Source organism: Pristis pectinata, chromosome 18 (assembly GCF_009764475.1).
Source record: "Pristis pectinata isolate sPriPec2 chromosome 18, sPriPec2.1.pri, whole genome shotgun sequence".
Taxonomy (NCBI): domain Eukaryota; kingdom Metazoa; phylum Chordata; class Chondrichthyes; order Rhinopristiformes; family Pristidae; genus Pristis; species Pristis pectinata.
In genome coordinates, this window is record NC_067422.1 from 4,913,500 (window position 1) to 4,929,183 (window position 15,684).

Sequence of the window (15,684 nt, forward strand, 5' to 3'; positions counted from 1 at the left end):
CTGTGAACAAGAATTTTATCAATCAAAAGAGCAGTGATTAAGGCTTCTAATAAGAAATGGAATCTCAATTTGAAACAAAGGGACAAATAATAAAAGGATGCTTTATAAATAGATGAGATTGTGAAATAAAATGCAAGCTACATTAATTATGGCAAAGATTATTAAAGGTTTTATAATGATGTAAGCATTAAGCACATAACAATTTTACATTTTGTCATTTAAAATCGAAGCATTTTGTTATTTAATTAACAGTACAGTACACCTGACTGCCTTAGTAGTTAGAATGGATTTTCTTATATAAAAATTAAATGCTAAACTGAGGTCCTAAGTGTTTTGTTGAAAGGTTGTAAAAGAAATCCTCCTCCTGGCAGCACTACCACTTGCAGGACTATGGATCTGAAAAGATTCTTCAATAACAGCAAGTTGCAAAAGATAGGCCCCAAGTGGCCATTCTAACACTAGGCAACAAATGCTGACAAGCTATTTGACTACAGATGGCATCACCAGAGGGTCCAGACCTTTCCCTATATAATATCTATACAGCTGTTCTTTTCAGAAAATGTCACTGAAGATTAATCAGCACCGGGAGTCTGGTTAATTTACTCTTTTCCCAATCCTTTTCTCTAAAATCAAGAATGTGTTGCTGCCCTGAAATGAATCAATAAATCTACTGACATTTTTTGAAGTGCTGCCTAGCAGAAATATTACAGAGGGTTAAGGAATGTATTTTTCTTTGATTTGTGTGTCAGCTGTAACTCAGTGGACCACGTTCTCACCTCTCAGTCAGAAAGTTATTCAGACTACACTCCCGAGCTCACAACACAGGAAATCTGAGCTGACACCTCAGTGTGCCAATGTACTTTTAGAACTGCCACATCTATATTGCAACAGTGCAGTGATTGCTGTAAATACTTGATATGTTTAGAGTCGCAGAGTCTTACATCACAGAATCCAGGCCTAGTCCCATTTCCCCACATTTGGCCCATATCTAAATCTTTCCTATCCATGTACCTGTCCAAATGTCTTTTAAAAGTAATTTTACTTGCCTCTACCACTTTCTCTGGCAGCTGGTTCCACAAATGTGTGTGAAAATCTTGCCCCTCAGGTCCTCTTTAAATCTTTCCCCTCTCACCTTAAACCTTTGCCCTCTAGTTTTAGACTCCCTTACCTTAGGAAAAAGACTGTGACCATCCATCTTATCTATGCCCTCATGATTTTATAAACCTCTATAAGGTCACCCCTCAGCCTTTCTCACTCCAGGGAGAACAGTCCCAGCCTATCCAGCCTCACCTCATAACTCAAGCCCTCTAGTCCCGGTGACATCCTTGTGAATCTTTACTGCATCCTCGATCACATCCTTCCGATAATATAACTTTTTTGCCCAACACTTTTATTTTAGTTATTATAATGTACATGTATATTGGAGACAGGCTTGCTCAGAAGAGGAGCTGGAAGTGGAGGTAGTATGATAACTTCCAGGGATTTTGCCAACCAGTTTCTAATAAACCCATTTCATGACCTTATTTTAAGTTGCCATATGCTCAAGATGTCCCGAAATTTTGCCAATGAAGTAATGCCTTTCAGCTCAATTTTGTAGGAAGTATGTTCTAATCATTAGGTTATGTCTACTTTATTAAGCATGAGTCTGATCTAACTGGAAGACTTCTGATCTAACTAGATCCTTCTCACAGATCAGTTATAGTTTTATCATTTTCTTGCTTCAAATACTGAACTACTTGCGAGGTCTGAACCATTTTCTAGTGTTGGCCGTGTGATTCCTTTGATTTTGATCAACTCAAAAACCAAATAAGTTAATCCAGTGCAGGCTCCCACACAAGTCCAAAACCAACTTTGTGCTTTAACTTCAACAACAGAAAGCAGAGCACTGGAAGAACTCAGGGGATCAGGCAGCATCTGCGGAGGCAAAAGGTGGAAATGCTCGTTTAGGCTCAGGACCAGTTCTCAGGCTCAGGACTCAGGCTCAGTTCCAGATTCCAGCATCTGCAGTCTCTTTGGTTTTTGTGTTTTTTTCTTGCATTTTTGTACAATAAAAGAGAGTAATGTTGATTTGGTTAATGGGGCAAAGCACAGAAACCAAGCCTGGTGTCTGATTTGCATTATTGTATATCCATGGCAGGCAGTTGCTGTGTAACTTTTTAAAAAACAATCTTGGAAACTTGGATTTTAATCCGCTTCATCCCCAGAAAGGGTATCAAATGCATACACTTCTGGAACATGAAATAGACTAAGAAAACACTTGCTGTGGCGGCAAGGGTTTGGATGTTTGAGAATCACTCGGTGTGGTGGCTTCTCCCGCTGAGCGGAAAGATCCATCGTTTCATCGTCTCCTGCACCGGATTGATGGGAGAAACTGCACTCCCTGGAGCTGCTGCGCCCACGCCACACCTGCTGCGTGATTATTTAATGATATATCTCACTTCACAAGTCGGACCGCCAGCATTGAAAGGACTTGGGAACACCGCCAACCTCATTAGGCTATTTCTGGATGAAGCGGATAGTCCACCGCCGCCCGCTGTTCAAACAACAGCAGGATTCAGCGAGAAGAAACGGCAGCAGCCAGATACTAAACTGCTCTGATCTGGTGACTCACAACTCACTGGACGCCAGCCAACTCTTCTGTGCCGTCCCACAGTTTGCGATTCTGGGAGGTCTACCATCTCTTCTGACAAATTTCTCCCGAGACTGTTGCGATATTAGCATAAAAAAACAAACTGCTGGAGGAACTCAGCGGGTCAGGCAGCATCTGTGGTGGGAAGAGTGGAAATTCCCTCCTATCACCAATCACTCCTCTCACCTGGATCCACCTATCGCTTGCCAGCTCTTGCTCCACCCCTTCCCCTCACCTTTTTATATTGGCTATCTCTCTTTCTTTCAGTCCAGATAAAGGGTCTCCACCTGAAACACTGACTGTCCCTTTGCCCCTACAGATGCTGTCTGACCCTTCTTCCAGCAGTTTGTTTTTTGATCCAGATTCCAGCATCTGCAATCTCTCCTGTGACTCTCCCATCAGCCATTATTCATCAACAGTGAACCACAGCACACTAATGTGCCCCCTGTCAGTGAAACTCAATTGTAAATGCATTAAGTACACCCCTTCCCTCCTAGAGGATAGAGCAGGTCTCGATTTGATGTCTGGTCCAAAAGACAACACCTCCGACAGTGCAGTACTCCCTCGGTACTGCTCACCACTGTCAACCTAGGTAACCAGTTGCTGCCGCAAAACAACAAATTTCACGTCATATGAGTCATTTATAATAAATCTGATTCTGATTCTGGACTCTCTGTACTCATAATCTTCTGACGTAGAAGTGGGATTACATCACACTGAGTCAAGGCTGGCATTATTTTGCAAAGCATACAAATATTTTAATGCCATTATATTTCTTTCTGATCTTATTTCTTTTTTGGGGAGTCAAATGTGGGACTTGGCTCACTTGGCTTGTGAACTAACCCACTTAAGCCACCTGGATGTAAGGTTTCTGACACTGCAATCTTTAATAATTTGAAGTTTAAATCCTGTTGCTATCAAAACCTGGAGAAAAACCATGCAGGCATCAGAAAAAATGGTGTTAACGCTAATTTACAGTGCATAAAACATCTGTGAAATTGGGGTAAAGTTGTTTAATTGGGCGGGGTGGTTGGAGGTGTCAACTCTACATGGGAGCCTGTGAAATGATTTTGTTTAATTAATTTGTATGCTCTGTTCTGTTCAGTTTCTGCATTCATTTCAGATGTTGTGCGGAAAGACATCATGTGGCAGGAAAGCTCTGACACTTCTGAGCAGTGTGTTTGCCGTGTGTGGCCTGGGTCTCCTTGGGGTTGCAGTTAGCACAGACTATTGGTTATACCTGGAGGAAGGAATCATTTCCCCCCAAAACATGACGACAGAAGTCAAGATGTCTCTGCACTCTGGCCTGTGGAGAGTCTGTTTCCTGGCAGGTATGGTTACTGTCGCAGGGTTTGGTTTTTTTGTTTATGATCTAAGACTGCTAATCAAAGGGGAAAATGGCATGTGTGTTGTCCAACCCAAAGTTGTCCAATTTTGGCTTTTCTGATATTGAATGTCCTGTGAATTTCTGACATTTTCTGTTTTCACTTAATGGCTATTTACAAGAATGCTGAGAAGATGGTCTTGGCTGCATAACCAATCCTTGCATGGATTAAGAGGCCTGATTACTGATTGAAATCAGTCCTGGTGCCACTCCACTGGACTTGAGCAAAGACAAAAATGCTAGGGTATTTGCCTCAATAACATCCCTGAGGTCTGCCACAAGAGGGGAGAATTAAAGAAGAAAAAGAATTGTATTTATTTAATACCATAAAGCACAATACAGTCAACAAAGTACTTCTGAAGTGTAGTCAATTGGAGCCAACTGTGAAGGGTCATAAGGTAACTGAGACGCAATTTAAATTCTCCTGGTGGATACAGGAGCGGTAGTAGAATATAATGACCCATTGGACCCCCTCAAGCATACTTGACCCATAAATTACATATTTAAGAGGGTTAATGACTGGAGACACCTGTAAAAGGACTCCTTCAACATTTAAAAATGTGACCACCATCTGTGCAGTTTGGGAGCTAGTTTGTAGCACTGAAAAACTGGTTACCCTGAGCACCTTTGGTGCCTCAAAATTGCTGAAGTGGGCGACAATTTGTTTCCAAGACTTTACAATGACCTCTTCACAAGAAAAAGGTTAAAAGTTGAATAATCATCCATTCAAGCCTCCGCTCCCATTTAGTAAGATCATGGCTGACTGTTGACAGCAGCTCCACTTTCCCCTTTGTCTCCACATCCTATGAATCTCGCCAGTCAACTGTGTGGATCCAGAGAAACAAAAGGACTGCAGAGCAGTGATAGCCACCTAGAAGGTGATAGATGGTGATAGGTAGATAGGTAACTACCTATCACCACCTTGTGCCCACCCTGCCTCCCCTCTTTTGTCCACCCATCACTGCTCTGTTTTTCCCCCCTATATATAGGGCTTCCCCTTTTCCTATCTTCAGTCCTGAAGAAGGGTCCTGACCTGAAATGTTGACCATCTGTTTTTCTCCATGGATGCTGCCTGGCCTGCTGAGTTCCTCCAGCAGCTTCTTGTTTTTTCATCGAGATTCCAGCATCTGCAGTCCTTTGTTTCTCCTGTTTTTAGAAGTACATTTTTACTTTAAAGATTAGTGTAACAGAGTAACTATATATCTCTACATTGCTGACAAATGAATATAGTAAAACACTGATAATTTGCAATCTAATTATTTGGAATCCCAATGATTCAGCATCTGGCTCAATGGGTGATATTTCCCTCACTTCCTTTAAACTCACCAGGACTTTGTTTCCAGCACTCCCTTTAAATTCATTGTGGCCCTGCTTTCCATGCTCCTTTCAAACTTATTGAGTTCATAGGAATATTTCACATACTACTGTGTAGCATCTAAAAAATGTGAATTAGAAGTGTTGGGGTGCTAATAGGAATAAGATCCAATAGTCTGGAAAATCTGCCAGTGCAGCATCACAAAGTCCCGGGTGTTCTGGATTAATGAAGTTTTAGTGTATTTGCCAGTGTGTGGGTCGAGGAACAAACTGGGACACTTGAAAGATCATGAGGAGCAAGCTGGAATAACAGCAGCCAGGGAGAGGGGAGACATGAGACTGCAGATGCTGGAATCTGGAGCAGCAAATAAACTGCTGGAAGAATTCAGTGGGTCGAGCAGCATCTGTGGAGGCAAAAAGGTGGTTGATGTTTTGGGTCAAGACCCTGTATCAGGATTGAGAGTGTAGGGGTAAGATAGCTGGTGTATAGAAGTGAGAGGGAGGGGTGAGACAGAGGCTGGTTGGTGATGGGTATATACACACACAGCATTATAGGTGAATAAAACAATCCTGTCCATATTATTTTCTTTGTCTTATAGAGGTATAAAACACAGCTATGTATATCATGTACATTATGTAGCTATTACATGTGCCTGATTTATTGTGTGCACCATCACAAAGAGGTATAAAACGTATTATATACATTACTTTGGAATGACATACTCCTATCCACATACACTCCCTTACAGATATACTGTATACAGTGTTATGAAAGGATAATCCATATATGCCAGAGGCACTACCTTAAAACTTTCCTAGGTGTATGTGATTGCCCAACAAAGTTGCAATACCCATGTCATAATATAGTTTCACAGTGTGAACATAATAGTTTATGTTTTACTGAGGAAGTTATTGTAGTAAATACAATGCCCTTGCTTTATAACGTAATCTCTAGAGACACTAATCTATTGGGCTATTAATGATACTCTGACAGTCAAAACCCACCGTCTAGGGTGGAGTTGCTTCTGGGACTGCCATTTGAAAGGTTTCCTAATTGTCTTTGAAGCAGGTTTTCCTCCTGCTGATGTGTAATTTATAATGAATGACAGTTTTTTAACTGCCCGCTGTTTGTACCTTCAGGAAAGGAGCGTGGGCACTGCTTTACCATCGAGTATGTGATGCCAATGAATGTGCAACTGACCTCAGAATCTACCGTCAGTATTTTAAGTTAGTATTCATTCTGCCTCCAATCAGGTTCAATGTTTAAATGTCTACAGCATGGACACAGACCATTTGGTCCAACTGGTCATGCAGGTGTTTATACTACGCAACCTCTCCTCACCCCTCTCTGTCCAATCCCTTTGGCATATTCTTCTACCCCTTTCCCCGCATCTGTTTAACAAAGGCACACTTTAATGCATCCATGCTGCTTCATATGGTAGTAGAGACTTTATTGCCTCTCTCTGAAATATTTCAGTTTCATAATAATTTTGAAGTGTATTAATTGATAGTAGGCAAAAATGGCAGCTATTTTATATGGGTAAAAGACAGAAAAAAGATTAGATCATGGAATGTGTGGCAGAGATGGATTTCTTTCATTCTAGTGCTTATTGACACCACAGATCTTTCTCTTTCCACAGAAATGATTCGGTCATCCACACCTTTCCCACTGGTCAGCCTGTTTTTCATGTTCATTGGCTTTGTGATGAATAACATTGGACATATCAGACCTCACAGGACTATCTTGGCATTTGTGTCAGGGATCTTCTTTATCCTTTCAGGTAATGGTCAAAGAACAAACAAACAATAAATCTGATGAACTGCATCTCATTTTCAGTGAATCGCTATTACCCTAGCTTTGCTTGGTCAGTTTTGGAAGCTGAGTTATACTCGGGTCACTGGGAAAGGGCAGCTGGTAAAAGAATGGATATAGTGGTGATCTATCATAATGATTCTGTGTTCTTTACCTCTTTTTGCTTAATGGAGAAGTGTTAAGCATCAACTAACACCTCCCGGCGCAGCAGCAACCAGCAACCTGATGCATAATAGTGATTTGTGCCCCTGAAACACAGAAGGCAGAAAAACCTCCTGAGATTTATCTGGCTGGGTCCCAACACATGAAAAATTCCACACGCTCTCATTTTCCAGCAAACTGCTTTAGTGCCACATATCCATACAGCTCACTCTTGTATCTGCCACTCTGCCCAGGAGTCCATACAAACATGTCGTGCCACTGTGCCATCATGCTTCCTTGTGTTTCCTTTGAATTATTTGTTGTTTGTTTTTCTTGGGTGTACTCGGAAGGCTGACATTTAGTGTTTATCCGTGATCACCCCCTGAACCAAGGAGGCAGTTAGAGTCAATCACATCAGTGGGTCTGGGCTCACAAACTGGGTAAAAACAACAGATTTCCACTGCCTGCTGGGTATTAGTGAACCAGACACAATTTTTACCATATCCAATAGATTCACAGTTCCCAACACTGACACTAGATCTTTATTTTGAATTTATTTGATTGTTTGTATTTAAGTTCCCCATCTATCATGGTACAATTTGAATTCACGTAATAGGATCAATACTGCAGGCCTCTAGATAGTAACCCAGTTACAACCATTAATACATATTTTGATGTGCTTTAATCTACACCACATGTTAGAACAATGATTTTAATTGTATTGATATTGGTTTATTATTGTCACTTGTACCGAGGTACAGTGAAAAAATTGTCTTGCATATCATTCATACCGATCAATTCATTACACAGTGCAGATACATTGAGTTAGTACAGAGTGCATTGAGGTAGTATAGGTAAAAAAAACAATAACAGAGTACAGAGTCACAGCTACAGGGAAGTGCATTGCAGGCAGACAATAAGGTGCAAGGTCACAACAATTGTGAGGTCAAGAGTCCATCACAATGTATAAGGGAACTGTTCAATAGTCTTATCACAGTGGGGTAGAAGCTGTCCTTGAGCCTGGTGGTACGTGCCCTCAGGCTCCTGTATCTTCTGCCTGATGGGAGAGGAGAGAAGAGAGAATGACTCGGGTGGATGGGGTCTTTGATTATGCTGGCTGCCAACTGTGTCCCACAGTTGTACCTTCACTGTGTTTGTGTAACGCCTGTGTTTTACTAAATTACAGGTTTGTCACTGGTTGTTGGCCTGGTGCTGTACATATCCAACATCAATGATGAAATGTTGAACAGAACTCCGGACTCGGAAACCTATTTCCACTACAAGTATGGATGGTCCTTTGCCTTTTCAGCGATATCATTCCTACTGACTGAGGTAATTTTAGTCATTCAGCCAAAGTTTGCTCTGTATCTGGCTCAGCTCATCAGATCTAATCCAAGATCAACAAAGCATTAATTCAGGTTCCAGGGAATCAGTGTGACCCAATTGGACAAAGTCAATTAAACCTGCATCTTACTGCAAGTAGTGAAAATTGTCACTAAGCTCAATGTTATACCATTGCATCTGCTGAGCGTACTTGGCACACAAGAGGGGTTAGATAAAAGAAATACAAACAGAAACTGCTGGAAACATTCAGCAGGCCAAGCAGCATCTGTGTCTAGAGAAACAGTTAACATTTCAGGTCTGAGATCCTTCACCAGAAGTCTTCATCCCCTCCTCATTCAACATTTCACATTTCCTCATTCATCCCTCAGTTACATGGTGAATATTAGGTGCAATGTCTGGGTAAGGTATGGAGAAAAAGACTGCTTCTAAATCGCTGGACTGCAAATCTATAAGTCCACGAAGCTTAAATCATTGAAGTATCTATTTGAAACATGTGTCACAACTTTTAAAGTGTATTAAATATCTGCATTTCAGCATTTAGTCTCAGTGCAATAGTCAGTGACCGAGAGGAAATATATTTGTCACCCTTAATTATTGGTTATTGTCACTGGTTGAAGTTGATCAGTGGGATTTTAATGCAATTCATGAAAGAAGGCCCCTGGAAGACTGACTGGAGCAATAGGTTGGAACTCTACATAGCCCCAAGGACTCAGATCGAACCCAAGCTGGGCAGAGGTTACATGATAAAGCATAAAGCTGGCAGATTGTATTATCCAACACCAGTGTCAAAATGTCAAACAGAACCCCAGATTCAGATGCCCATTTCCACTGCATTTGGCCTATTGTGCCTGTGCCAAATTTTTGAAAGAAAAGTCCAATTAGTCCCACAGCTCTGCTCTATGTCCACAGTTGGCAAATTTTTTTCAAATAAGTTTCCAAATGCCTTTTGAAAATTACAGATGCATTCTGGTGTACATTACACAACTGCACCTAATTCAACACCAAGTTGACAATTTCATGTTAAAGTCAAGTTTATTGTCAAATGCACATGTACACACAGGTGCAATGAAAAACTTACTTGCAGCAGCATCACAGGCACATAGCATCAGATAACCAGCATTCACAAATAAAACATAAATTAAAAATAAATTACACACAACTTTTACAAGAAAAAAACACAATTAGAACAAAAAAAAAGTCTATTTCCGAGAGACATGGCTTCTGTTGAGGATGAAACAGCCACACAACAACCATCTACTCCCAGCTCCCCACCCCATGAACAAACTGGGTCTAATTCAACAGGCCTAGATCAACAACTAGCCCTGTTGCCAGATGGGACTGAGTTGGACCATGGGGTGGGAGCAGGGCAACAAAACATTGTGGGTGTAGGGACTAGGGGAGGGAAAGTACGCATACTATAAGCAGATAGAAATTCACAATGTGAATTTGGTATTCTTATAGAGCGCTGGAGTAATGTCAGTCTACCTTTTTATGAAGAGATACACTGCTGAAGAGATCTACAGACCCCATCCAAGTTTCTACAGACCGAGGCTGAGTAATTGCTCTGACTACTCAGGCCAATTCCTTCACCCAGACGGCTGGCCTCGTGGACGCAGTCCCTCCGACATCTCCAGCGAAGCTTCCCTGCAGATGAACGCCAGCTACCCGGCACTTCTCAAGTGCCCAGATTATGACCAGATGTCCTCTTCGCCCTGCTGAGCCCCTGCCCACCAGAGCAGTTTGCCACCGAGCTGCTAAGATGCCCTGGATCCCTTCTGTCATTTCCTTTATTGTGAATGAAGACTGGAGCATCCAGGACAACCTTAACACAAACCATCAGCTGGGGCCTGGGTTTCAGAATTTGCACATTTGCAAAGCATGGCCTACCATCTGACTGGGTTGGGGGCAGGGGAAGGGAAGAACAGGACACAATTGAAGATACCATGTTGTATTATTTTGTAATAATGTGTAATTTTGTAATGTTTTCAGCGACTCAAATTTTGTGGACTATAGAATAAAAGAGTCATTAGAAAGTGTTAAATTTATACAATGCATAAGAATTTAAATGCATTAATTTTCTGCAAAGCAATGTGATGCAGTTAATAATGCAATGTTTTTAGAAGTTATCATTTTGACAATTTTCTGTATGATGTAATCTTCAAAATATGATTGACTTGATGGTATGGTACTTTGCATAGAGTTGATGGGGACGTAATCTCATTGGAGCTATACTGATAGAGAATGATGCCATGAAGCACTTCTTTACCACAATGAGTCATGGAGATTGGCACTCATTTCCCTGCAAAAGCTGTTGAGACAAGGGGGACAACTGAAGACTTCCAACCTGAAGACTGATAGATTTTTATTAGGCATGGGGTTTAATGATTATAGAACCAAGATGGGTAGGTAGATATAAGATACAGATCAGCCATAATCTCGTCAAACTACGGAATTGCCTCAAGGGCCTAAATGGCCTACTTCTATCCCCATCCAATTTATGCTTCAATTTTAAAATTGAGTACTAGTTCTATGCAACCTAGTGACTGGCATAAATGTTACGTGGAGATAGTTGCTAGGATAAACTTGGTCACCTAGAGCTAGTTGCTAAGATTGATTTTTGCCACATGTAGTTGGTTGCTAGGATATATATTACCTAGAAACACACTAGCAATGCTAGAAATGGAGAGCTGCAGCATTCTGTCTGTGTCAAATGTTATCCAAACATCCAGGAGGTAGTGATATTTTGTTCCTGTATTAAATCTTTGCACTTTTTCAATGTAGCATGTTTCTAAACAAACAAAACAGCTTCAATGTTGTGTTGATTTTAAGTGCAACAGTGACTTTTTAACTTGGATGTTGGAATAATTTAAATACTGTCATGTTCATACTGTCAACTTGATAATAAAATCGATTATGCACTTACAAGATATATCAATACAATGTATGCTATGGTTTTGTCACATCATATGGTATTTAAAACATTCATGATGTGAAGTTTGTAATTTCCTCCCAAGCCATTTCCCCTCTCCACCTCAGTCCGACTTCTTTATCTTCCCTTGTTCGTGGCCTAAGTCACTGATGGACATAATGGTATTGAGTTACGTGGTGAGCAGTAATAAGATTTCCTTATTAGTCACATGCACATCAAAACACAGTGAAATGCATCTTTTGCGTAGAGTGTTCTGGGGGCAGCCCGCAAGTGTCACCACACTTCCGGCGCCAACATAGCATGCCCACAACTTCCTAACCCATATGTCTTTGGAATGTGGGAGGAAACCGGAGCACCCGGAGGAAACCAACACAGACACGAGGAGAATGTACAAACTCCTTACAGACAGTGGCCGGAATTGAACCCGGGTCACTGGCACTGTAAAGCGTTATGCTAACCACTACACTACCATGCCTGACAGAGGGATCAATGGCCAGAAAGACCCCCAGGGTGTGATACTGAGGCTCCTGCTGTGGTTTCTCTATCCTGCTTTAGGAAACTCCTCATAAACTCTGTTCACTAACCAAACCTTTACTCATCTCTCAGTGTCTCCTTCTCTGCCTCTTCTGGTGCCAGTTTGCCTGATTACATTTCTGTGAAGCAGCTTGGGACATGTTAATATGGAAACAGCAAGGCACAAAAGAATGCTAAACTGCAGACAAATCAAAGTCCAAGGCAGGGATGCTGTCACTGGCTTGTGCCTAGATCAGTCTACGTTTTCAATTTTAGTCACAAAGGAGACATTTAATTCACAGGTACTTGGAACTGAGGGTGGTGTGGAGGTGCTTTCAGGAGAGGTCAGAGCCAATGCATCTTTATAGTTCTGGAAAGCAACAACTGAGGAGAGATCTTTGGTATTGGTATTGGTTTATTATTGTCACTTGTACCAAGGTACAGTGAAAAGCTTGTCTTACAAACCAATCGTACAGGTCAATTCATTACACAGTGCAGTTACATTGAGTTAGTACAGATTGCATTGATGTAGTACAGGTAAAAACAATAACAGTACAGAGTAAAGTGTCACAGCTACAGAGAAAGTGCAGTGCAATAAGGTGTAAGGTCACTACAAGGTAGATCATGAGGTCATAGTCCATCTCATTATATAAGGGAACTGTTCAATAGTCTTACCACAGTGGGGTAGAAGCTGTCCTTAAGTCTGGTGGTACATGCCCTCAGGCTCCTTTATCTTCTACCCAATGGAAGAGAAGAGTATCAGTAAAGCTGTCAAATGACTTGGAAAAGAATAAATCCAGTACACTTTATAAATTAAACCAGAACAATAAGGCAGGAACATGAATTCAAATGACTGATACAATGAAAAATTTCTTTCCACGATGATCAGTACTTGTAATGGGTTTCTGGGGAAACCAGGGACAAAAAATCCTGTAATTGGGAACCCTAATATTTTCTAATTTGGAGGGAGTGGATATCACTGTCTTTGATCAGTAAATCGATTGGGTAAGATGGGCTAACCAACCTTGTATTTGTCTTTTGATCACATGAACTTCCGACAATTTGTAGGACTCTTAAAAGAATAATTACCAGTTCTGGTTATTAAATAATTGACCATGGATTGTTCATACCAGAAAAAAATGATAAATGCTAACTGTTAAAAGAGAGGAGAAATGAAGATGTAAAACTAATCGATCAGGTCAGTACTGTTTACACGATCTTACAGGTGAAACGTAGTGACCACCGGTCTCTCCCTTTGTTTCAAACATCTGTGCATTTCAGAATTAATCTACGCTGTAAAACATCCTGAGGTTGTGAAAGTCATTCTGTAAATGTAAGATCTCTCCTATACAAGAATGAATGAACCATGGGAGCATAAATCCCACTTAAGGTGATTATATTGTTGACGTGTCAATGGCCTGGATATGTTTTCAGGATTAATCAGAACCTGCAGCCAAGTTCTATTAAGATGTTTTATTTGAAGCTACACAAATTGGAAATGGTGTTGTGCAATTCAGTAGTAATTGAGAAAGCAGTGTTATATTATTTGGTGACAGACAACATTGTGGCAATTGATTCAGGATAACATTTCCTTTCCATGAGGAAAGCTGCCTCCAATGAGCATTGGACTCTGGACAGTGGTTGTGCCCAGCTTTCTTGTACTTTACTGTAGATTCACTCAACCATTAGAATATGAGAAATACGAGAGGAAGAACAACATAAATGGGCATTTGGTTTTCTGCAGGGCTTTAGGTAATTCATTATACTTCAACCAACAGTTATCACAGTGCAAAAGAAAGTAGATGTATAGAAGTGCTGTGATTTCCACATAAACGTTCATTCAGCACTCAAGTGAACTGCTTCTCCTCAATGTAGATTGGATATTATACATCTACAGACAGGATCCCAGCAGTCTCCTGTCTCCTGTCTCCCTTCAATTTGGGTTCAGTTCAAAGAGATTTTCCTTCATCTTGGTCTTCCAGGCTTATAATCCACTTCAGTCATCCTTTGGCCTCCAGGCTTCTTTGATTCAGTTTGCTCCCACTTATTCTGGTCATTGAATTAATAAGGTGGCCAAAGAGCAAACAATAATTATTACTGTCACACTGGCTGAGGATCAATGCCCTAATACCAATGTCAATAAATTGAAGGGAAGGAGAGAAGCAGATTGGAGCAAATTCAAAACAAAAGGTAAGATTTTTTCTCCTGGGACACTGGGCCCGGTTGCAGGCCCAGTATTTATTTCCTTATCTCCAAGTGCCCTTGAGATGCCACTGGGGAGCCACCCTCTTGAACTACTACAATACAATTGAGAGCACCAGTCCCTTGGAATCCAGATGACATCCATTAGGTGTGGTAGATCTTCAGGTGGCTGAGCAACCTGATTCTGGATTTAGCAGTGAGTATCTTGATGAGAGCTGCTCAGTTATAGATGCAGCTGCCAAGGAACATCTTTGTCCCTCGTGGGTGTACAACAACCATCATGTATCTGCCTCCAGGTTTCATAGTACTGTCCCCATCATTAGTCCTCTTTCACCACAAGGCTTAAACCTTTCTTTCTTTTTCAATCTTTTTATTAAATCTCAAATTAATAAACATAACAATAGTAATTATACACATGATACAAAGAGATCGGGATTACAATAATAACAGTTAACATATACAGACACAAAGAGTAATATATATAATCTGAACCTCCCAATCTCTTGATAATTAAACATGAGAAAGATTTAAAAAGAAATTTGATTATATGAAAAAAAACCAAAAATAAAAAAAGGTAACAAAACAAAAAAAATAGTAATAATAAACAAAAACTAAACAAGAACTAAACAAAAGCTGGGCTGTCGCATTTCTTCAGTTAAAAGCATTATTATGTCATTAACTCCACTCCTCTACATTCAAATAGAAAGTTATTGAAAAGGATTTGGTAAAGGTCAACTTATATCATATGAAAATGCTGGATAAATGGGCTCTAAGTTTCTTCAAATTTAACTGAAGGATCAATCATACCACTCCTAATTTTTTCTAAGTTTAAACATGTTATAGTTTGGGAAAACCATTGGAATGTGGTAGGAGGTTTAGGATCTTTCCATTTAAATAGAATGGATCTCCTGGCTATTAATGTAACAAATGCAATCATACGACAAGCTGAAGCAGATAAATGGCCAGAATCTATCATTGGTAACACAAACATTTCAGTAATAGGAGGAGTTGTAAATCAATACTCAATACCACTGAAATAATATCAAAAATATCTTTCCAATATTTTTCCAAAAGAGGACAGGACCAAAACATATGTGTCAGGGAAGCCACCTCAGAATTACATCTGTCACAGATAGGATTTATATGGTTATAAAAACGAGCTAACTTATCCTTAGACATACGGGTCCTATGAACCACCTTAAACTGTATCAAAGAGTGTCTAGCACACATTGAAGAGGTATTAACTAATTGGAGAATTTTCTTCCATGTCTCTGTGGGTAAAAGTATCCGAAGTTCTTTTTCTCATTCATTCTTAATTTTATCAAATATCCCTAGATGTATTTTCATAATCAGATCATAAATTATTGCTATCAAGCCCTTCTGATAAGGGTTAAAACCTAAAATTTTTTCTGTAA

At 40.4% G+C, this 15,684-nt stretch overlaps 1 protein-coding gene across 2 annotated transcripts in view; it reads left to right on the forward strand.

Annotated features, from left to right (window-relative positions):
- Nucleotides 1-11,383, forward strand: part of LOC127579947 (voltage-dependent calcium channel gamma-5 subunit) — a 31,530-nt gene extending 20,147 nt beyond the window's left edge. The window contains exons 2-6 of one of the 2 annotated variants that reach the window (XM_052033022.1): nt 3,753-3,960; nt 6,468-6,554; nt 6,968-7,108; nt 8,468-8,613; nt 10,087-11,383. In XM_052033022.1, coding sequence (XP_051888982.1) covers nt 3,753-3,960; nt 6,468-6,554; nt 6,968-7,108; nt 8,468-8,613; nt 10,087-10,344 — 840 coding nt within the window. In that variant the 3' untranslated portion in view covers nt 10,345-11,383. The remainder of the gene's footprint in view (nt 1-3,752; nt 3,961-6,467; nt 6,555-6,967; nt 7,109-8,467; nt 8,614-10,086) is intronic. The other variant, XM_052033023.1, reaches the window with a different exon arrangement.
- Nucleotides 11,384-15,684: the final 4,301 nt, after the last annotated feature.